At 34.4% G+C, this 25,727-nt stretch overlaps 1 protein-coding gene across 15 annotated transcripts in view; it reads right to left on the bottom strand.

The window, feature by feature from the left end:
- ARB2A (ARB2 cotranscriptional regulator A) overlaps positions 1-25,727 on the bottom strand; it is a 428,393-nt gene that overhangs the window by 302,015 nt on the left and 100,651 nt on the right. For 13 of the 15 annotated variants that reach the window (XM_067031341.1, XM_059061464.2, XM_059061459.2 and 10 more), the window contains 2 exons: positions 24,277-24,342; positions 18,928-19,119 (listed from right to left, as the gene is read on the bottom strand). The exons of the other annotated variants lie outside the window; for them this stretch is intronic. In XM_067031341.1, coding sequence (XP_066887442.1) covers positions 18,928-19,119; positions 24,277-24,342 — 258 coding nt within the window. The remainder of the gene's footprint in view (positions 1-18,927; positions 19,120-24,276; positions 24,343-25,727) is intronic. 15 annotated transcript variants of the gene reach the window in all.

The following is a 25,727-nucleotide window of genomic DNA, read 5'->3' on the forward strand; positions in this document are numbered from 1 at the left end:
AATTGGATTTATAGAATACTTAGATAATAATTACAATTAGATAATAGTTACAATAATTAGAATTACCATTCTACTACTGATGAGCATTGAGCCAGTTTCAGTTTTTAGCAACATAAATAGGGCTTCTATGAACATACATGTTAAAAAGTGTGGAGTGCTGGAGTTAACTCATACTGGTTCATGAGAACACATTGTTAAATTTTCAGGAATTCTGAATCAGTTACACAAAACCACTATTAAAAATTAAATTATGTACTCTTACAAATCAATGCAACATACTTAGAGCAAATGTAATACGTACACATCACTTCCTAGTTATTTTACTATTATCTACGCTCTTAGGGTTATTAATGTTTATTGTATCTGTATGGTGGAACTATTACATAATGATGGAATACTATATATTTCTTCCCATCTCTGTGTTCAATGACATCAGATTGGCAGCTTGAAATCCGCCATGGCTTTTATATAGTACTTATACCATGGCAATTGGCAAATGCTACCAATCAGGGCTTTATTTATTGTTTTGTTGACAGTTTAGACTTAAGAAAGTAATATAAAAATGTTAATGGTACAGATTAAACTTAAAAGTCTGTCTTGTCTGGAGCTGCGACACTGTGAATCACATATAATATTAAGAAAATATTCTTCAAGTATTTGAAAACTACAATCCAAGGCACTCATATAATTAATGAATAAATGAAGTCTGGACATATATCTTTGTTTCACTTTTATCTTAGTGTTAACACAATGAAAATATCAGTCATTATTCAAATCACATCACAATTGCCAGTGTTAACTGTAACCACAGGATGGCTATGTATACAAGAGTTCAGCAAAAATCAACAAAACCATTCTTTAACAGCCAACTGGGAAGAATATGGTGGCACATGTACCTCAAAAACAACGTCTGAAATAAGATTTTCAACTTCCTCAGTGTTAAAATATCACTCCTCTTTAGTATTCCTCAACTCAGTTAATGATAACTACCATCTCCCCTATTAGACAAATCAGAAACCCAGGTGTCATATTTGAGGCTTTTCTTTCCTTCACTTCCCACATAATAATCAGTCATCATAATAGCTCTTTTATCTCCCCAGTTCTATACATGCCCACTGGTTCCTCAGTTCAGTCTACCATTTTTGCTCACATATGTTCTATCAATAGTATCTTACTAGTCACTGAATCCACTCTTCAGGCTTTTGCCAGAAATAACAATCTAAAAAACAAATTTGACCACGTCATTTCCCTATTTAGACACTATTCAATGCTGCTCCATAACCCTTAAAACAATTTATAAATACCTTAAAAGACCAGGACACATCTGGCCCTGACTATGTCTGCAGCCTTAGTCTTACACTCTCTGTCTGTGTTCAAGCTGTATTCAACTAATCCCTCTATCTGGAATACCTCTCTCCACCTCCAAGTGCCTACTCATACCTGAGGATTTTATGTAAATATTAATTCTTCTGGAAAGCATTTCTATAGAGATGGCATTAAGAGATACCTCCATTATGCTCACTTAAGATACACTATGCTTATAGTTTGGGGCACATATCACAATGCACTGAATTTGCTTGTATCCCCCATTAAACCACAAAGTCTTGAGGGCAGTCACTATGTTTTATGCAATACTGTATCTCCCTAAACTTAAACAGTGCTTGGTCCTTAATACATTCTTGATGGATCTACAGATGAATTGGAGGATTGACGGATGGATAGGATGGATTTTACATAGTAAGAAGGTTAGAAGGAAATTTTTGCCATTAACAACTCTGAGTTTAAAAAAGTCATTTTCAGAAGGCTTATGTTTCACATCCTCCAATTACCCCTGAAGGTTAATTTTAGAAGCCCACCTACACCACCTAGGCAGTGCTAAAAACCACTTAATCCCCTGTCCTTTGGGTCCATAGAATAGTTGATAATTTGGATCCTGAAAAATCATTACCAATACAATTGGATGCTCAAGAGACCCAGTCATACTGTTAGAGGACTAAGACATAAAGTGGCAGGATCTGTAGAGGAAAAGGGAGAAAACAAAACAAAAACAAACAAAATACTAAATAATTAGCATCTCCAATTTTATCATCATAATATTCATTAAGTACTCATTATGTGAAAGATGTTACAATAAGAATTTACATGGTTCATGTTCCTATTTAAGAACAGGGAAAGTGGGGCTTCCCTGGTGGCGCAGTGGTTGAGAATCCGCCTGCCAATGCCGGGACACGGGTTTGAGCCCTGGTCCGGGAAGATCTCACATGCCATGGAGCAACTAAGCCCATGTGCCACAACTACTGAGCCTGCGCTCTAGAGCCCGCGAGCCACAACTACTGAGCCCATGCACTGCAACGACTGAAGCCTGCGCACCTAGAGCCTGAGCTCCACAACAAGAGAAGCCACCGCAAAGAGAAGCCCACGCACCACAACAAAGAGTAGCCCCCACTCGCCGCAATTAGAGAAAGCCCACAAGCAGTAACGAAGACCCAACGCAGCCAAAAAATAAATAAATAAATAAATTTATTTAAAAAAAGAACAGGGGAACTGAAATCACATATTATTTCCTTTTAACAGATTTAACAAAAAAGATGGTGCCTGCCAATAAGCCATCACATTTCTCTCTTTTGCTAATGAAAATTCTTTTATCCCTTCATCCATAAAAAGGTTTAAAAATACATTTCAGGCACAGTGATAAGTGCTTTTCATATATTTTGTCATTTAATAGTCAGGATAATCATATGAGTTTGGTATTATTATGATGATCATTTTATGTATTAGAGCAAGACTACACAATTCAAAACACTTGATCAAGTCACACAAATATTAAGTCACAAAGCTAAACCTGGCACTAGGAATGTTTAGCCCCAAAGCTTGTATTCTTATCCACTAAAGTGCATTGCCAGGCAATGATAAAAGTATTGAGATGCCCTCAATGAGGTCACAGTTTAGTGGGAAACAAAAGCACACACATAAAATTTGACAAATAGCATTGTTATTATAATACAAATTGTTACAGGGTGCAGTTTGGTGCATATATTCTAAATAAATGAACAGGATATTTTGGAAAGCTATAGTATTTAGGAGGCTTAATTGTATTTTTCCTGTACATTAAGAAAGTAACAAATTGAGCTGCAGAAGCTCAAGATGAGACAACGATATGGCTTTCCACTAAATGCTTCCTTAAAATAATTTTTTTTTTTTTTTTTTTGGCATTGCCGCACATCTTGCGGGATCTTAGTTCCCCAACGAGGGACTGAACGTGCCCTCAGCAATGAAAGCGTGGAGTCCTAACCACTGGACCTCCAGGGAATTCCCTAAAATAATTCTTAACGTTAATAATTCTTTATGACAAATGTATCTAATATGGAAAAAAGACCTCATGTAAGGAGCAATATTAGAGCTAATGAAAAAGTTCTCAGGAATTGAACACAGAAATTAAGACTGTACAAACATTTATTACGTGTGTGTATATATAACTTCTTTTCAAAAGCAATCTTAAATCATACTATCTATGGTATTTATACAGATTTGAGCATCATGAACTATACAATATAACAGGTTAACACCATTCATGCCAATTTTTCTCTCCTATAAAATTGTTTCTGTAGTATGTTGAAACAAAATGCTTAAGCAAAATTAATCAGAAGAGTAAAAATAAAATTTCTAATAGGCAAACTCTAATAGTTGAAACTCTTCTTTGGCTAAATTAACTAACTCATTTAATTTAGTCTTCATAAAATATAAACGCTACAATTGTTTTTCACTTTTAAGATTAAATTTTAGAATTTTATTACACTGAAATAATAAAAGGAGGAGTCTTAAGAAATTACTGGGTCAATATTTTTAATTGCTTATATAATATTGACTATTTCAAATTTTCCTTTTTAAAATTGGCTCATGGCTTTAAACTTGTCAATGTATTTGCTGTGTTTCCTACACAACTCGGTTTTTTTCTCTAAAGTGAATGCTGCAAATTGCCTTGGATGGGCAATAATGAAAAAGCAATATCATTTATTAATTTTGTATAAGTTATCTTCTACCCCTGAGATTCCTTGGAGGGGAAGAGCATGTCTGAATTTCACCAAACAGTGCCAAAGGCAGGAAGTAAGAGATACTAAACAAATGCATCCTGGAGCGAAAGAAAATGCCTGCAGCATCAAATGACCTACTACATACCTCATTAAACAGGCTTTGATGTTATAATTTGTTAATTTCTGGGAAAAAAAAAAGATAATTAACAATAGTTTAAGTTTGTTCTGATAGAAGTATTTAACTTCTGTAAGTTTTTGATCACAGGCAACATACATTGTTAAAGAGGGCAGTCCACCTCCAAACCATTATAATACTAAGTAAATGTGCAAAAACAGCTCACTGAAAAAACATTTTCTTACTATCAAAAAATGCAAACTAAGAAGCATATTAAACTTTCCTTAAGAAAGTTTTAAAATATTGTTGGCATTTGTTTCTCCAGATAAATGTTCTTTTAAATATTTTGAAGACCAATTCATTGTAAGAAAAGGTAATTTTATTCAAATATGCAGCTCATGGTATGAATTAGCAAGTACTCATTTCCCAACAGAATTAACAAGTCTTTCAAATAATGGTTTATTTTTTTTCAAAAAAATCAACACAGCAATTTGGAATTTCAACATACACAGATATTTGTATGTATGAAGGCATGTGTGTTTGTGTATATGATGTAATCATGAGTATGTTTCAAAACATGCCTGTTTTTAATAATAAAGAAATAAATTGATCCTTATTAAAGTAAGTTATTATTTAACAACCTATGTTCAAGCTGTACCATAATGAAATACATAAATGCATACGTATGTAGCTTCATATCTTAAAGTTTATCCTTTATTTTTAACTAGATTTCCATTCTCTATGTAATCATAAAGATAACTTAATAGAATTGTTTTAAATAGGCTTAAAGATAACTTAATAGAATTATTTTAAAAGCCTCGGTCACACTATTAAATATGGGAAAACTGAAAATAATAACAAAAGCAACTGTCTTCACTATCAAAAGGAAAAGCAAAGCTGAATTGCTTACTTAACAGTATTTCCCCTAACTTTTAAAATTAGTTTCTTTTGGACAAACACTTACATGACTTAACATTATCACTGTATTACTGCACAAATACAAGGTCAAAGGAGAGCTTCAAACAAACATTAATTTTCTCCAGTGATTAAGAAAATATTTCATTCTGTAGTTTTAATTAATAAAATAATAAATTGTGAAATAACTCATTTTCATTCAGAATTTAATTTAATGGCATTGAATGTTCATTATAGTTTAAACTCTAGGTAACAAAAGATAATAGTTTGAGAAGCAAGAGGGAGGGGATATGGGTATATATGTAGACGTATAGCTGATTCACTTTGTGATACAGCAGAAACTAATACACCATTGTAAAGCAATTATACTCCAATAAAGATGTTTAAAAAAATAGTTTGCTATGCTATATCATTTATATATGGCATCCATAACCTAAATTGGCTTAAATCTTACGATCGTATAAAAATCAAATGTGCATGACCCTGAAACTGTATCAGTTTTTTGTTTTGTTTTCTTTTGTTTTTTAGCCACACTGTGCAGCTTGCGGGATCTCAGTTCCCTGACCAGGGATTGAACCTGGGCCAGGGTGGTGAAAGCCCAGAATCCTAACCACTATGCTACCAGGGAACTCCTACTCCCATATATCAGTTTTTTGTTTTTTTTTAAATTGCAGAATGTATACCTAACACAATACTACTGGTGCTTTTAATTTTGGGGTGCTTTTTATTAACACAATACTACCTGTGTTTTTTATTACTTTTTACAAACACAATACTATTGGTGCTTTTAATTTTTTATTACTACTACTTCAAGCCTTCTTCCATAGCCTTCAAGCTTCATGAGGTATACTCATCCTTGTATATCCATTTCATAAACAAGGTACAATCTCCTTTTCAATAAAGATTATAAACACAAAGCAACAACATAGGTCTTAAGATTGTTACATCTGATTGCATACTTGACAGTATGGAGTTACTGATTATATTTACATTTGGAGTAAACTGATAAAAGTTTATTTTAAAATATAGAAGGGGCTTCCCTGGTGGCACAGTGGTTGAGAGTCTGCCTGCCGATGCAGGGAACACAGGTTCGTGCCCCAGTCCGGGAAGATCCCACATGCCGCAGAGTGGCTGGGCACGTGAGCCATGGCCGCTAAGCCTGCGCGTCCGGAGCCTGTGCTCCGCAACGGGAGAGGCCACAGCAGTGAGAGGCCCGCGTACCGCAAAAAAAAAAAAAAAAAAAAAAAAAAAAAAAAAAATAAAATATATATATATATATATATATACACAAGTACGTGATTCTAAATATACAAAGTATGCAAAGATACTCCACCTAATTCTTACAACTGCAATTTTTAAGTAGTGATTTGTTTTATGTCCAGGAAAAAAAAAAACAGCTATATATCCTATGCTTTAAAAAGAAAAAAAGTTAAAATACTAGCCTGTTACTATTCAGAATTACTATTGAAATCCAGCTTAATTTAGGAAGTTATATTACAAATAAAAAGTAGGTAGTTAATGGAGGTGTCTTTTCACATTAAATCTTTAACTCAATTAGGCATTAGTTAGAATTTCTAATTATTGAAATAGGCAATTTATCTTGGAATTAATATTTTTAAATATGCCTTTTATTTACATCATGTATTCAGTTGAAAATAAAATCACCAACAAATAACATCACACATGAAATGCTACTGAACTAGTCCCGTGGAAACTAATAATTTTTTACCCATTTTAAATTCACTTAACATTATTTTCTTTTAAATACTTTAGCAATTATTTAAATATAGTACATTCAATTTAAAGCTTGGTGACTTAGACTAAAAGTGCAGACTATACTTTCACAAATTACCTACCTTTCATAATTTCTTGCCTCGATTATTTCAAGTAAAGTTTAGACTATTTCCTACTACTAAAGGGTGACATTTTCCATTTTAGTTCTCAAAGTAAAATAACTTAGGGGACAAACTGATAAATACTGGAAGTAATTTTTTAAAATGATGTTCAAGATAAACAAAAGTATAAAGGCTAAAAACCTAAAGAAACCAAAAGTACAGTGAGAAACGCAAAGCTGACCTCTCTTTAATCTTTTCTTGTTAAACCTACGGTACTCAAGAATTGTCAACTAATTAGTCCATTTTATTGATGACATTTTTCTCTAGGGAAGTTATTTTAAAAGTTTAACCCTGGAGCAAGTCATGGCTTCTCCAGTCTTTGGAAGTGTCCAGAGCATTGATTATAACCGCAGGAGGTGTTACCTTCTACCCCAGAGAATCTCACCCTGCACAATCTTACACACTCTCTCACTCCCAAAACAGCTTTGATTCAGCAATTCAAACTGCTTCAGCTGATATTAAAGGAAGAACCACAGAAAAGGGATCAGCAGTTAAAATGAAATAGAGGCAGGGGGTGGGGCGGAATACAGATCATGGATATACTAGCACAAAGCTCAAGAGTAAAGCAGATTTGAAAAAGACATCAGAGTGACTCAAAAGGGAACAACATGACAGAAATTAAACAAGATTTTTATGTTTGCCTTCTGTGCATTTAAACTCATCTCAGCCTCCACTGCAATTCTTATCATATATAAACCCCAAGGCTTTCAGCACACTGTCAAAACCACACCCTCTCTTTCTCTTTCTAAGTCTCCAGAGTCACTTCTTACGTAGCCAAGAAAAAAGACAGAATTCAAATATGCATGTAATTGAGAAACAGACCATTTTATAACCAAATTCTGATTATAAACAATATTTTTTCATGTAAAAATGTACCTAATTGTTTTAAAATCTAGTATTTTTTCTCTTGCACTTAATGAAAAGGCCTAGGTCTACTTTAAAAGTTATTTGAAGTCAGGAATAAACACAGGGTAGAGGACCAGAAATAAGACATGAGAGGCCTTGCAATATCTTTTTTGGGATGATGTCAGAATATCAAGGTGCTCTATGCTGTCATAGCTAGCTTTCCACTTGACTATAGAAAAAGCTTAAGTATATGCTTAATTAGTTAATTCGTTCAGTACTAGAGAACAATCTAGATTCAAAGAGCTATCATCACATAATGGCTTATTCACATCTATCTCAGAAACAGTGACCAAAATTCAGGAAGGTAATTGGATTTTCAAAACCGACCGTCTCTTTTTTCCCCCCCAATTCACTCATGACAGGGCCAAAAGGTAATGATATATCTGCCATGATACAACGAGCAGACCTGTCTTCTGTCAAGAGTTGAAATCATGAAGGAATAAGCTGTCGTTAACAACCGCTCTCCAAACACTAGAGCTGTCATTTCATTGTTTTCTTTTGCTGGCATGGGGACTGGTGTGGTGGCCTCATATACCTTGTCAGTTCAGTAATGTGTTAAGGTGTTAACCTTTTCTGGAATTCTTGACTTGAGCAATCTTTTATGAAGACTATAATGTAAGAGCTTATATTTTCTTTGATTCATTTATGTTTCTCTCAAAGTTTACTTTTAAAATTTGGAATTAGTGCTCTTGGTTTCAACCTATAGTTTAGTAGTCCATATTTCAAATAGACAAAAAAATAGCACTTACTTTTAAAAGGTTTGAAGTGTAAGTTATAGTGATCTAAATTCAGCCAGTCTTTAAGGGGAAAAAAAATCAATAATTATTTAAAGTTTCTTGTAGTTTTATAATCAAACATTTAAACTCTTTTAGAGGGCTTCCCTGGTGGTGCAGTGGTTGAGAATCCGCCTGCCGAAGCAGGGGACACGGGTTCGTGCCCCAGTCCGGGAAGATCCCACGTGCCGCGGAGCGGCTGGGCCCGTGAGCCATGGCCGCTGAGCCTGCGCGTCCAGAGTCTGTGCTCCGCAAAAGGAGAGGCCACAACAGTGAGAGGCCCGCGTACCATAAAAACAAAACAAAAAATAAACTCTTTTAGAAATGGTTAAATGAATAACTATAATAGTATATTTCATGAATATTTTCTTTAAAAAATTTTAATAATAAAATAATATCTTTTTAAAATTATAAAAGTAATAACTGCTTAAGGTAAAAAAAAAAGAATTGAATAGGAAAATTAAAGATGAACGCTAAAAGAAGAAACCTCATGGTTTCTTGCATAGACTTCCAGGAACATCAATCTACATCCATGTATGCATGTAGGTGTGTGTATATTCATGTAAGTGTACATTTTAACAAACAGTCTCATTCTTACGTTTTCAAATGAAAACTTAGACATCTTTTCATATGAATGAACACATATACACACATATAACTCATTCTTCTTAATAATTACATAGTCTTCCATGATAAGAATATACCATCATTTAATAAATATTCCCCAATTGGTGGATATTTAGGTAGTTAGAAGTTTTCATGTTATTACAGACTGCTGTGATGAGCATCCTTGTACATATACTTTGTAAACTTTTTAAAATTTTATTATTTTTTTGCGGTAAGCGGGCCTCTCACTGTTGTGGCCTCTCCCTTTGCGGAGCACAGGCTCCAGACGCGCAGGCTCAGCGGCCATGGCTCATGGGCCCAGCCACTCCACGGCATGTGGGATCTTCCCGGACCAGGCCATGAACCCGTGTCCCCTGCATCGGCAGGTGGGCTCTCAACTACTGCGCCACCAGGGAAGCCCTACTTTGTATACTTTGTTTACTGCTCTAGTGTAAATTCCTACAAATGGAATTTAGGGTCAAACATTAACACACATATTTAATTTGGGGAGATATAACCCAAACTGCCATCTTATTGCTTCAACTTACATTCCCACCAATATCTAAACTTGGTATTATCATACAATTTATTACCAATTTATCTGCCAATCTTATATGTTGAAAACTGGCACCTTGTTTTAATAACCATTTCTTTAATTCCAAATACTCTGAATGACTATATTTTAAAGAAGCACAAAAGTCTATTAATCATTTCAACAAAAGTGTATCTAAAAGGTCCAAGCAATTATCATGTTTTTGAGGTCTCTGAGGACTTAAACATGCATCCCCTGACAAACTATATTCTACTTATAAGCTGCTACATGGTACTGCTACTGTTAAAAATAAAAGCTATGTCCTATATTGACACAGGACTTCTGACTACTATCTGCTACCCATCAATGCCCACTAGAATCCTCTTAAAATTTCCGTGAAACCAACTCTGTCAAATACTTATGTTAAAATAGCAAGATTGGGGCTTCCCTGGTGGTGCAGTGGTTAAGAATCTACCTGCCAATGCAGAGGACACAAGTTCGAGACCCGGTCTGGGAAGATCCCACATGCCGCAGAGCAACTAAGCCCGTGCACCACAACTATTGAGCCTGTGATGTAGAGCCCGTGTGCCACAACTACTGAAGCCCGCGTACCTACAGCCTGTGCTCCGCAACAAGAGAAGTCACTGCAATGAGAAGCCTGTGCACCTCAACAAAGAGTAGCCCCCTCTTGCTGCAATAAGAGAAAGCCCGCGCACAGTAACGAAGACGCAACGGAGACAAAAATCAATAAATAAAACAAATAAATTTTTTTTAAAAAGCAAGATCTTGCAGTACTTAGTTGGAAGACTACGAACTGAAGGCAGTAGTTAGGAGGTGTTACCAAAAGTTTATTACTCAAATCACTGGGAAAAATCATATCCTATTTTAGGTAACCATCTATAATGGCTCCATGTACATCTGTGGAAAAAAATCCTAAAACTGTAATCAATCAGCTTAACAAATGTGTCTGTCAAAATGGGGGGAGGGGACCCAAAATGGAGTAAGAAATGAGAAATCAAAAAGTCAACAGCCAGAATAGAAAAGCTAAGTTACTGCTTATTAAAAGAGAAGCAAATGATTTAAAAACTAAAAAGCTCTAAATCAGCTTTCAAAGTATGCGATTCAGAGGCTTCCCTATATGCAATTCAGGGGCTTCCCTGGTGGCACAGTGGTTGAGAGTCCACCTGCTGATGCAGGGGACACGGGTTCGTGCCCTGGTCCGAGAAGATCCCACATGCCGCGGAGCGGCTAGGCCCATGAGCCATGGCCGCTGAGACTGCGCGTCAGGAGTCTGTGCTCCGCAACGGGAGAGACCACAACAGTGAGAGGCCCACGTACCAAAAAAAAAAAATATATATATATATGATTCATATCAGTCAAGCAACAGTTTATGTAGTCTTCAATTTTGTCACCTTATAATCATAGCGATTTCTAAAAGAAAATCCTAAAATATTCTACTTTGACGAATATTGCTACGTAAGGACATCAACTCCTGAGCTTTACAAAGCATGTTATATAGAAAATTACTTTAATGTTATTTGTTTTAAAAAGATATGAGTTGCAGACTTCCCTGCTGGTGCAGTGGTTGAGAATCCGCCTGCCATTGCAAGGGACATAGGTTCCAGACCTGGTCCAGGAAGATCCCACATGCTGTGGAGCAACTAAGCCTGTGTACCTCAACTACTGAGCCTGCACTCTATAGCCGGCAGACCAAAACTACTGAGCCCTCGTGCCACAACTACTGAAGCCTGCGCACCTAGAGTCTGTGCTCTGCAACAAGAGAAGCCACCGCAATGAGAAGCACGTGCACGGCAATGCAGAATAGCCCCCGCTTGCCGCAACCAGAGAAAGCCCACGCTTAGCAAAGAAGACCCAAAGCAGCCAAAAAAAAAAAAGATATGAGTTGTAAAGTGACTACCTATCATTGGAATAACCACATAAAAAATGTAATTAAAATGCTATACTGAATTCTTTTCATTATCTCTACTCCTTCCACAAATCACACTAAAATATTAGTTTTAAAAAATATGGATGGTTTACTTTTCACTGTACACTTTCATATATTATTTTATTCTTGAACCATGTGAATATATTGCCATTTAAAAATTAAATAAAAATATATTTTAAAATAGGGGCAGTATTAACCCATCAGGACAAAACTAATGGGAAGACCATAAGCTGATGGAATTTGTTTGGTATTACAGAGGAAATTCTAACTTAAGCCTCTGGAGATAACTAGAAGCAAGCCAACCCACCCACAGAATTTCAGAGAAACTCAAAATTCGGGGTGCCAGTTATCTTGGAAAGTAGAGGTAGAGCTTGAGTCTAAAAACAGAGGCAGCAGTTGTAAGTTCACAAAAGATGCAGTTACCCATCTCGCCGAAGCCAAACAAACCAAAAAACCAAAACCTGAAAACCAAAACACAGGTCAAAATCTCACACTGCACAGTCAACCCTGTCAGAAATCAGTGGTTTCTCCATTAGAGAAATGTATCCAGAGAAGGACTAGAAGGACATCAGATCAGGGAAGGGGAAGAGAGAGACACAGATCTCAAATCGTGTACTGTTGTCTGCAAAATGAATAAAAAGAGAGCTCCATAACAAAATAAGATGAAAGAACTTTAAAAATTCTACAGGGCTAAAAGAAAAAGTAGGTAACCTCCCTTAGAAACTAGAGCAAAAATAGATGGAAAATAAGAAAGTATAGTCAATTAGATAAGACAATTAGAGGCTCAGTCCAGAGCTCCAAAACCAAATGAAAATTCCAGAAAAGGAGAAGATTAAAATTATCAAGAAACAACACAAAAAAATGTTCTCAGAATTGAGAATCATGAATGTGTAGTACAGACTGAAAGGAATCACCACGTCCCCAATACAACGAATCAAAAAAACCCACACCAAGAAAACTTCTCAAAAGCAGTATGATTCAATTTCTTAAAACCAGGGAGAAGGAAAAGCTTCCGTGGAGGGAAACAAAAGGATTCAAGATCAGAATGGTATTGGACTTCTCAATTAAAACACTGCAAGTGAAACAACAATGAAACAAAACCTTCAAAGTTCAGAATGAAAATGTTATTCAGATTGGAATTCTATGCCTAGATGAATTATGAAAATAAAGTGAGCAAGTAAAATAAAGGTATTTTTCATAAATACTAGGTTTCAAAAATTGATCTCGTATTCCCTCTTTGATGATTCCAACAAAATGAGAGCATATATCCAAAAAGCTACGGTCATTAGATCAAGGAAACAGGAGGTCAAACACGACAGAGAATCTAAGTAGAGTCCCAGGAAGAGAGACAGGGAGGCAGGCTTAGAAAGTGACCAGTCAAGATTGACAGAAGTCCACAGAGTTCCAAAAGAGAGCTCTCCAGAAGAACATGAAACCATAAGATTATCTGATAAATTTAACCATGTAAAAAATTAGAAAGGCCAATCAGAATTAACAACTATTACAAAGAAAACAGAAAACAGTTAGGAAATTATTAATTCTATGAAAATAAACTTGTAGCAGAAATGAATAGCAACCACAGTATCTACTTGGCTCAGCCATAGCAATATTAAAGTAGTAGTAATACTGTAAAGCTTGATTGCTGAATTAATCCAAAAACTGTGGGAATGGGAAAGAGATTCTTATCTGCCATAACAGAAAGTGACTGATAAATCAAGAGACAGCACTATAATTTCAAAATATTGATATAGAGAATATAATTAAAACCAAAAAGTATTGAGAGTTATTACATCTGGGGAACAGAACTAACAGGTGAGGAAGGATTAGGAAAGGATAACCTTTATTTTGATGTATGTCATTTGTTTTTACTTGATTTTTAAGATTATATGCTTGTATCCTCTGATGTTCTACAGTTTTATTTTAATAAGTTTTTTTTTTTTTTTTTTTTTTTTTTTTTTTTTTGCGGTATGCGGGCCTCTCACTGTTGTGGCCTCTCCCGTTGCGGAGCACAGGTTCCGGACGCACAGGCCCAGCGGCCATGGCTCACGGGCTTAGTCGCTCCGCGGCATGTGGGATGTTCCCGGACCGGGGCACGAACCCGCGTCTCCTGCATCGGCAGGCGGATTCTCAACCACTGCGCCACCAGGGAAGCCCCTATTTTAATAAGTTTTAAGTGTAGATTTATCTGTCTTGCTCAAGATATGACATGCTTCTTCTACAAAGATTTGTGTCTTTATTCTCATAAATACTCTACCACTAATATATTGCTTTTTCTCCCATTCTTTTCTATTACTTTTCTGAAACATCTATTAGAGGATTATTAGACCTTATTCTATTCTCCATGACTTTTTTTTTTTTGGTACGCGGGCCTCTCACTGCTGTGGCCTCTCCCGCTGTGGAGCACAGGCTCCGTATGCGCAGGCTCAGCGGCCATGGCTCACGGGCCCAGCCGCTCTGCGGCATGTGGGATCCTCCCGGACCGGGGCACGAACCCATGTCCCCTGCATCGACAGGCGGACTCTCAACCACTGCGCCACCAGGGAAGCCCTCTCCATGACTTTTTATCTATCATAATTTTTTTCTCAGGTTTTCTCTCCTATATTCTATATACTGTATTCCCCAATCCTAGCTTTTAATTTACTGACTCTCTTCAACTATGCCTGATAGTTTTGCTTGACTTTTCTTTGTAATGAATCATTTCCTCAAATAATTTTTAGTTTCTGACTACAAATTCTTCTTCATTAGGGGTTTACCTTGCGTTGTAAAGTGTTGGTGTTGGCACTTTTATGTTTGTTTCCACTTGGTAACCCAGAAGTTTCATCAGTCCAAAATCCATTTTTACATGATTTTACACTGCTTGAGATTCCCACACTAAGTAAGTTGTCTCAATTCAAACTGCAAACCTAAATCCACCTTTGGGTTAGGATCTGTGGCTTCTATATCTCAGGGGAGGCTGTTTATTTACCCCACCTGGCACCTCTGGCAAACTGACTTTTGTACCTCTTAACACTAAAAAGGCAGAAGCTTCCAGGGTCTTAGTTTTAGATCCTGCCTCTCAGGCTCAAAGCTGTGCTGTGGACCCCTTGGGGCCTAGGTCTTATATCTCATCAGATACCACCTTTGGACTGCCATACTCTCCAGGGATTTACCACTGGGGTTTTAAGTTCTTTCTTGTGGTCAGGCATTTAAAGATTCTTTTTCTATCTTCTGAACATAACTAGGTCTTTAATATTTTTGTTGTTGCGATGTTTTATTCCATTATTTTTATGGGTGTTTAGTGGGAGGGACAAGTGACTGTTAATTAACTCAGTCCACCATGTTATAGAACCCAAATTGTATAAATTACATTGATAAAAATAGCATTAATTTTAAAAACTTAGATATAACAGTATGAAAATTATATGCAAAGTAAATAATTATGGAAATATTCTTCTGAATAATCCAACTATGAGAAATTAGAAAACAATGTAGGCTTAGTGAAATTATCAGACTTCTCATAAAATTATTAAAATTAAAAAATTTTAAGTCATGTTGGATATGAATCACTTGTACTTTGAGAGTACTCTTTATAATTTAAACTTTTACTTCACTGATTTTATTATAAAACATTTTCTAGAACTTCTCATCCTCTGTCACACTAAATATAATTGCCATTAAGTTCCACCTTATGCATTACACCTAAAGCCTGAAAAGTATATATAAATTCTCAACCAATCCAAAAAGTATTACCTATGCCAGTGGTTCTAGTGTGGTGCCCAATGAGCAGCACTGGCATCACCTGAGATATTCTCAGATATGTAAATTCTCAGGCCCCAACCAGACCTTCTGAATTAAAACCTGGGATCTGAACAGGGCAATCTGTTTCAAGAAGCCCTCCACGTGATTCTGATGCACGGTAAAAATTTGACTTCATGGACCAGGGGCTTCCAAACTGCTCCCCATAAAACTTTTTGACAGTATATACATCTCAATCAGTCAAAGCCTGGATAGGGGGCTTCCCTGGTGGCGCAGTGGTTGAGAGTCCACCTGCCGATGCAGGGGATACGGGATCGTGCCCCGGTCCGGGAAGATTCCACATGCTGCGGAGCGGCTGGGCCTGTGAGCCACGGCCGCTGAGTCTGCGCATCCAGGGCCTGTGCTCCGCAATGAGAGAGGCCACAACAGTGAGAGGCCCGCGTACCGCAAAAAAAAAAAAGAAAAAGCCTGGATAGGGAGAGATCGGTGACCTGTATATGGTGCAAAATTTAAGGAGGCACTCACTCTCAGGGTCCTACAAGGACTGCACGTCATAAGAGTGACTGACCCCTTAAATTTTGTACCTCTGTACCACCCCTGCAATTAGTAATGAAATGAACTGTCACCTATTTTCCTTGCCCTTTTTATAGAGATCAACTAAAATGCCTGAAAAAATCAAAGAAGAAATAAGTATGAGAAAATCTCAAACTGCACAATCAGACACTGCATAATCAGTACTTGGCTATATGATATACTGTTTCTTACTCCAATTAATATATTATGCAATTAAGATTGTTAAGCACTGAAAATATTAGCTATGGCCTCCTGAGAAGCACTGTGGGCATTTATCTGATACGTACTATTTCTCCAACAAGAAATCTTAATACATTCTTAATAATAAAGTTCTTAAGTACCTAAACTGCAAGGATTAGAGTATCTGTAGTTTTTAAATTGTCATGTATGGAGCCCTAGGGTCAGGGAAGAAATCTCAGGGGCTGTTGTGAGAATGGTTCCAATATTCACTTCAGCTTCAACCAAAGTGGATCCACAGATTCAAACACAAATTTTGTTTTTTTTTACAAAACAGTCCAGTAGAGGCAGGGTTCTAGTGTTGGAAAAAAGTTTTAACCTTACCATGATATGACTCCTATTTTAGGACCTTTAATCTTGTACTAAAAGTCTGCAAGGAATATAGCATAAACATTATTAACAACACTGAGTAGAGATAATCTTGTCTGGCCTGAAAAATATCAGAATTTATTGCAGTTGTGATATGAAAATGGACAGACCATGGAAAACAGAGTAGTGGCTCCCAGCCCTTTGTAAACTATGGAGACATTTCTTTAAATACAATTTTAGAAAAAAGTCCAGAAAATAAAAATATGTAGGAGTAATCTGATTAAAAAGAATGAGGCAGCTTCTTTTTCCCTATTAGTCTTCCTCTTCCTGCTTCCTAAAATACCATCCTTTCCCCTACCTGTCTCCGCACTCTCCAGCCACACACAAACACAGAGCAGCCCTTGAAGAATTACCAGAGAAACACCATGAAAAAGTAAAGCCAAAGTAATAAAATCACTTTATCTGAATTAAAAAGAGGTATCAATTTTTAAATGTTCACCATGTAGAAAGTTACCAGAATAAAGTTCATAAAATCGAGAATAAAGTATATAAACTAAAATTTTCAAAGTACACAACATACACTAAATACTAAAGAACTTAGAAATCAGCTGCTTTATTTCAAGGAACCCTGAGCTGCTCTAATTGAGAAAAGCACAAAAAATGGCAAGGCAATGAAATGCTGTTATCCCCCAAACACTATCCCTACTTAAAAGGACAAAATGCCTGACTATTCTAATGCTACTGATAAACCTCCTCCCTCTTGTTTAGGATCTCAACAGATAGTTTGTTCAAAGGTATTTGGGATGGCTTCCCCTATACTCTATACCCCTATACTCCCCTATACTTCAAAAAACCCTATACAACAATAAAATACTCTAGAATGGGAAGGGCTTAGTTGATCTAGTAGCACAGACAATATAATTTACATAAAGTATCTCACCAAGCACGTGTTTGTACAAACATCTGATTTTCTTTACTAAATTGTATGTTCAAATATTCACCAAATTGTGATCACATTTCACATGTAAAGTTCTTAAAATACATCAACAGCATCTGTTCTAACCACAAACTAATGTGCCAGAGAGTAAGTTCATTTCACTATTCATAACCTGAAATATGGAACATTTAAATAACATTACGTGAGTTACTTCAAAATAAACTAAGTTTATTTTAGTTACTTAAATTCTACCAAAAAACACACTATCGAAGTTTGCAACCAATCAAAAGTAATGTCTTTGTGTTCTTTGCACATCCATGAAGACTGAAAAAAAAAATACACAATTCACCTATGAAATTCTACTTGCAGCATTTTAAGAGCCTCAAAATCTATTAACAAAATATTCTTTAGGCGCTGGGCTGAATTTTAATCTTATCATTTCAGAGTTAACAAAGTAGGAAACATATCTTTGACCTTTGCAATCATAAGTGTATCAAACAATTTCTTTCCACTTTTAATTACAAAAATGTAATAATGTAGCTCTTACAAAGCATACATGATAACTTTCTGTTATTATATTAACCTTTTATAAGTAAAGATGTCACTTTACCTTTTTTTTTTCTGAAGAAAATCTCTGCTTATATGTGAAAGAAAACCAACTTTGCAAAATTTAACTATTCATTGCAGAACTTAAGAATGAGACAGTAAAACAAGTCACCAAATATTAAAATGTAACAAAGCTAGGTCAGAAAAAGAAATTTTACCACTACAGGAAAGAAAATCTTGAACACAATTTTAAAACACCAATTTCTAAAAAATTTGAATTCGAGTAAGAATAAAGTAATTCAATAAATACTGCAATTTACCATTTTGTTATATCTTTGTCTTATTCTTAAAGCATTACATTTGTGGGCTCTAAAGAGTTGTTTTTTGTTTTTATTTTTTAATGACAAAAAAACACTGAGTTATTCCAACTCTTTTTTTTTTTTTTAAGAATAAGATATTAAATTAAAGGTAGCAGATTTCCTTTAGTTTCTAACTTCACTAAATCAGGTAGGCAAAGATTTACAAAAGCAGTCATGATTTTTTTCAGAAGTATTTTCAATAATATTGATAAGTATTTGATAATTTAAGTGATATTTCATGTAATAAGAAATGAAAAAATTTAGAACTGAAAATACTCATTTCAAAGATTTTACCTAAATCTTTGTATACTTAAGATGCCTTTTTGCTCTTGTTATAAAGGCAAAATAATACAGAATAATCTTTCACTACAAATAAAATAAATAATAACAATTTAAAGATAAGACTATGTTTAGGAAAGACTTTTTAAAAGACATGATAAAATAACTTATAACACATACTAAAACAGAGCTATAAAATGCCAAAAAAAACATAAAGGAAATTGCACTTACATCCATAGCTCTCTTAATAAAAGGTATCTGTGTGCCACTGTCCAGATCTTCATTTATAATAAGCCTTCTAGCCCACTGACCTGCCCTCACAACACCACTACCATGAATTAAAACCATCAGTTTCTGTGGATTTGTCAAAGCATCCTCACTCATAAAGATAAAACTCTTTGGTTCACTCTCAGTGGCATCTACCTGTAATTAAAAAAAATTAAATAATAAATAAATGTTTTCTGATCAGGTATAGACACAAATGAGAAAACAACTAATGGTTACTATAAATTATAGAATGACTATTACAGAATTATAGAAGTAAAAAAACTTTAAAATAAAATTTTCATTAGAGATTGATAATTATATATAAGGTAGAGGAACAAAAAAAGACATGATAGTAATTTAAACATATAAAAATATGAAAAAAGGATACTGGAAATATGTCTTTCTCCATTATTATTGTATATTTAATATTATATATTATCATTATAAATAAGAATAACTAATTTTTAAGTGCTTCCTATGATCTAGATACCATGCTAAATGTTTTGAAAATATTATTTCTGTTAAGGTTGCACTATTATTATATTCATTTATAGATGAAGAAGTTGAGGCCTAGAGAGTTTAAATAACTCACCCAAGGTCACACAGCTATTAAACCTATAAGTTATAATAGAAATATGCTGCACCTAAAATAAAACCCAGAAAAACCCAGCTGGAGAATACACATATTGGAAAACCATATATTAGCAAGGAAAACTACTAAGCTTTTAACAACAGTAGGAGAGGGAACTATTTAAAAATTCAAACACCAACTGTTCTGTGTAAATGGAGTTTGAAATTTCATTCAGAGTATGAACACAGGATTATATAATAATTATTTTATGAAGGAATATTATTTGTATACTTTGATAACCTTATTTTATGTACTAGTTATTGACGGTATGAAAAGTGAATATTCTTAGTCATTTTGATTACACTTAACAGTTAGGTTTAAACTAGATGATGTATGATTTAGATTTGAAAGATTCAAAAGACTTTTAGAAAGGGATAACTTCCCAACCTCTTATTACATATGCCATGGCATGCACTGAGTGGTATTCCACATCAGCAGTGGCAAGTAACTAGGAATGGCAGCCTTTGTGCAACCAGGTCAGAGCCAGAAGTTAAAATCTTGACAGGTGGTAATAAACACATCCTCAAATAGAGAAAGTCAATCCACATGCTGGGTAATGCAATAGCACTTCACTTCATCAACAATATAGATTCATAAAATTAGCAAAATAAGAAAAAAAAAACTCAATACCAAAAAATTCCTTGGATTCCAAATGTTCCCAGACACTACTCCTGGGACAAAAAAAAAAAAAAAAAAATTAAATTTCTCTATTTCTAAAACAATCAGATTGGTGTCAGTAATAGATGCTTAGCCAGTTGTGTAAACAGAGCACAAAAGGTAATTATTTCAGCAAGAAGAGCAGGGCCACAGAGCTTAAGAAAAAAATACCATCTTCTCAGTGAAACCTTCTCTGACCACCCCATTTAAACACTTCCCCAAGAATTCCCTAGTCCCATTCTCTGTTTTATGTTCCTCCATAGCACATAACACAATCTAATATGCTTTTAATAATATTCTATTATTTACCATCTGCTCCCTCTACTAGAATGTAAGTCCAGGAAGGCATAGACCTTTGTTTGTCTCCAGCTACATTCCCAATGCCTAGAAGAAAGGCTGGCACATTGTAGGCACTCATTTATATAAGAATGAATGAACTTTTGGAATAAAGAATCTTATCAAGCATCACTAGTGAATTCCTTTAGATAAAAGGCATTTAACTAAATAATGCGTCCTCTTAACTGCTTACAATACTTGCCTGGTTCAGAAAGCACAAATGGAAGATTAAATGAATGCATGACTACAAAGAATTTTAAAAGAACTACACAATGCTTAGAATTAAAATGGCATATCTGTATCTTTATTAGTAGTAATTAAATATGCAGTAAGAGAAGTATGAAGTATAACACTACCACATTAGCTTCACTTGCATGTGACGTCTAGAATAAACAAATTACTATGATGACAATGGATATGACTCAAGTCATAGAGCAAGAAAAGTGGATGGGAGACAGACGGAAACCAACTCTGAGAAGAAAAACTCCCTTTTACCTAGGAACATTATATGAAAGCAGATGAATCTTTCAGTTAAAATGGCTTAAAAAAAGAAAATGGTAATAAGAAAAAAAAGAAAAAATTAAAAAGCAAAGCTGTCAGTGAAAAATAAAAAAGAGGTTTCCAGTCATTCATTTACCAAAAAGTATGTCTAAATATGCACAAATAAAAGAGCCTCTTAAAGTCTGTGAGGCCTTAATGGATTCTGGAATGTATGGAAATGGACATCTGTTTATCTTAATGAAAAAACCCCTAGCTATAGACTTTCCAGCAGGTGCTGATCACTGTTTCTTTTTTCCATCGTACTAAGTCCCCTGTTACCAAGCACCTGAGTCAATTTTTTAAGCAATGGTATGTTGGCACTTTAAATTCCACAATAATCACTTTAAAACTGGGAAAGTACTTATTTTCTGAAGATAAACATGTGTTTTTTAATATTATACCACTGTTCAAGAATTTTTTAAGGGGCTACAAGTTAAGGTAGCCATGAACAAATGAATACATGTTTTACTTGAACATCCAGATATGTTGACTTTGAAAATATCAGAACATCAGAGTATTTAAGGAAAAAAAATGAAAATGAACAATGTAATGGTATTAATGATTAAGGAATAAGAACAGTATTTAAGCTCATCATTGACATATTCATCTCAATATAATCCAGAACTGTGACTCTGCAGCTGGTGGCTATAATTTACTCTGTGTAAAGTTAGTGCTAATTTAAAATAGAAAAATATCTATATGAATAAAATAATTTTTCCTTCATTAACTTAAGTTTTGAAATGGTTGTTCCAAGGCCATTTATCTTCAAACAATGGTAATTTACTAAGATGAGCTTTCATTAAGGAATACACATAAAGGTCATTCCAGCATACCACCTCACGTTAGAGACAAATCAACCTCAAAGGCCATTGGTCAGTCAGACTGCACCAAACAATTTTTAGCAATTAACAATTCACTTTGGGATACTTATGAAAATCACTTATTTTGATATTTATTTAAATATGATTGAATAAATTGAATGCAAAACTGTAGTCAAGTTAAATTCACGTATCCAATATTCTACACAAGTGTGAGATACTAAAATGGAGAATATTTTGTACCTATTTATGTGAGGTGGAGAGTAAACATGAGACATGATCATGACCTGTCAAATCATGGACTTCCATGAAGTGCTGTCATTTAAAAAAAAGTTTTTCTTTCCTTGTTAAATATTTCAACTATAACACTAACACTTAGTTTATCATCAGGAAAAAAAAAGTTTGGTGGTATTCCTGTAGTAAAAAAAACGACTCTGAACGACAACAAAAAAACCCCACTCTCACTGCTAGCTTTGGGATTTAAGAGAACTCAGGAGAAAACTAATACTTAGGGAAGAAAAATTCACAACTATATAAAATATGTGATGATAATCTAAGGAGAGATAAACTTCCTAAAATAAAAATTTTCTTGTTTCTTTAATGTTTATAAAATTAGGGAATCTTTACTAACCAAAAATGGACATGAAGGTTGTTATAGGTCTCATATAATGTAAAGCTCCCTCTGTGTAACTTTATAGTCTAAATAGTTACAGAGGAACAAGAGGAAAAAGAAAAAGAGGAACCATTGTTCATTTTCATTTTTTTTCCTTAAATACTCTGATGTTCTGATATTTTCAAATTGAAAAAGAAGAAAATAATTGAAGTCCTTCTAAATCTAATCTCAGGCTTTCTATAAAGAAAATTAATGAGTCAATCATATAACATGAGAGATATGGCCAATTATCTTGTAATTTGTTCTAGAAATCTAGGGAATTGAAGTGAGTTTAAAGGTTCCATGGAACTAGAAGTATTACAGAGTTAAAGGACTCAATATTAATTGTGATGTAACAATGAATTAACCTAAGGCTCTTTAAATATCATTCTTCAGAAACTTCGAAAGAAACAGAATTAACAAGAAAAGAAGACTGGACAAAGTGACAAAATTCTACCTTAACTTTCCAGAAGACAAAATTCAATACATAGTTTTAATAGAGTAAGACACTAGACCTAAAGTCAAAACTAAAATAGATTTGAATCCATAAAAGACTTTTATATTCACTCCCCAAAAGATACTAAAATCTTGGTTTTCACATAGTTCAAAAGGAAGGAAAGCTTCCCAAAAAACAAGGGTTGGCCTAGTCATTACATGGAATAATATTGAATATTTTATTCACTGCTATGACACTAGCACTTGGAACAGTACCTGGTACCCTAAAATAAATATTTGTTGCATGAATGAATAAATGATAAACAATGTGACCTAGTACTTGAGGTTGCCTATAGAAAATTAAATATAAAATAGATTTCTTTAAAAAAAAATCAAACTATGAAATTAATTTGGGAGGATGGATAGCAATTCATAGTAGAATAACACTGCCCAAAGAACTTTAAAATTTCATGTAAACAAAATTATCAATATTCAAAGTTTTGTGCTTTAAATAAATTACTTTCATGAAGTCTTAGAGATTCATATAGATTGTGAAATCAGAGAGTTGTCAGGGACCTTAAAGATCATCTAATCTAGTCTACCATCATTACACACATAAGGTTACTATTTCTTCATTTAAACACTTAAAATTTCATGTTTTCCATTAAAAAAAAAAGTTCTTTTGAGAAGCTGAATCTCAGAACAAATTTCAAACTTTTTCACTCTGAAATGGCAAAATGTGCAAAACTTCAAAAAAGTGTTCTACCAAAAAAGAGATGAGTAGTGTTATGAAACAGGGAGCACCCAGGAGTGAATCGGGGATGTGCAGAGGAAAAAACACAAAAATAAAACATATAATTTTTAAAAAATCAAGAAATAATTAAAGTGATGGTGAATGTCTAATGCAAGAAAAGGAACACTGGTTTACTTCAAATAAATAAGTAAAAATAAATTATACCAATGAAATGAGAAAAGGTAGAGGAAAGGGTAGTCCTTTTGTGTCATCATTTTCAAAAAAGACTGGAAATCAGTTTTTCTCTACACTGAAGAATATTACTTTTTAAGAACTACTGTGCACAATGAGATGAGATATAATGACAGGAATTTAATATTATCTTTATCAATATCAAAACACTAGGATCTTAACATTTAAACTTATCACAGTTAACCTAAAACAAAAGTTTTCTTCTGAATTGAAAACTATTTTATTTGGAACTATAAATATTTTTTAAAATTGGACTTACTGGAATAGATATTTTTTTCAAATTACAGTCCTTTTCCAGGAGCTCATATACATACTTCGTGATGATCTAAGTAGGAAAGAAATAACATATTAAAATGCAATGTTGTCCATTATCAAAATTCACATATATTATTAAAAATTTATTGCTCTGAATATCTATCTTGGAATATTTTCATACTAAATTAAGAGGCTCTTTACTGGTTTACTTCCTGCTGCTGTGTACTGAATAACTATGGACCTTAATACTAAGGATTCAAAATAGTTAATATAAACTCACAAAAATACACAAGGACTTTCTATTTTACAAAGCAATACTCTGTAAGCATATTTTCCTTTTTTTTCAGTATTTCTAGAATTCTCTTTTCTCTATAATTTCCCTATAGGTATTATGTCTAATATAGTACTATCATGACTCTGCTGAATCCTAACACTTCTTTTGTATTCCATGAATCAAAGAGGGAGAAGTCAGAGGTATTCTAAACAGAAAAGGAAAACTGATGCAGCAAAGCCAGGCACCAGTTAGTACTACCGGTTATATTAGGCAGAAACATGGCTCCCCAAAGATGTCTACATCCTAACTCCTGTTAACCTGTTAATATGTTATGTTACATGGTAAAAGGGACTTTGCAGATATGACTAAGGTTAAGAACCCAAGATGGGGATAGTACCCTGGATTATCTGAGTGGGCCCAACTTAATCATATAAATCCTTATAAGTAAAAGATTACAGAACAGTATGTCAGAAAGATGCAAAGTGAGAAGGCCTTGACAGGCCATTGCTGGTTTTGAAGATGGAGGAAGCAGACAATGAGCCAGGAAATGTGGTGGCCTTTAAAAGGCGGCACAATCCTCAGTTTATAGCCAGTAAGAAAACAAGACCTAGGTGCTATACTTGCAAGGAACTGAATTCTGCCAACAACTCAAAGAAGCAGTAAATGGATTGTCCCCCTAAAGACTCCAGAAAGGAACAGCCTGTCCAACACCTTGGTTTTAGTCTGATGGCACTCATACTGAACTTCTGACCTCAAGAATTGTAGGATAATATATTTGTGTTGTTTTAAGCTACTAAATTTACGGTAATTTGTTACAGCAGCAACAGAAAACTAACACACTATTTCTATTAAAGAAAGCAAAGCAAAAAAAAAAAAAAAAAGCAAAGCAAGTGAAGAAAGAGGTGTCTGGAGTAAAAGTGATGATTTAATAGGCTTTAATGGTCATTTTAAGGAGGGTTTCAAAAATATTTTGAATCATCTATACACAGTATCTCAGAGAATAATTTTAGCAGCAACATAATTAAATGTCAAATCTTAATATGAAACAAGATCAGATGATTTTTTTGTTTTTAGAAAAATTAAGATCACTTTGGTGCTGTCTTCTGTCATCTAAAATAAGATTCTCTATCCTGCTTTCTCTAAGAAGTCCAAAAGCCCTCCTTCTCTGTATACATATTCAT

This window comes from Kogia breviceps, chromosome 4, assembly GCF_026419965.1.
Source record: "Kogia breviceps isolate mKogBre1 chromosome 4, mKogBre1 haplotype 1, whole genome shotgun sequence".
In the NCBI taxonomy this organism is placed as follows: domain Eukaryota; kingdom Metazoa; phylum Chordata; class Mammalia; order Artiodactyla; family Physeteridae; genus Kogia; species Kogia breviceps.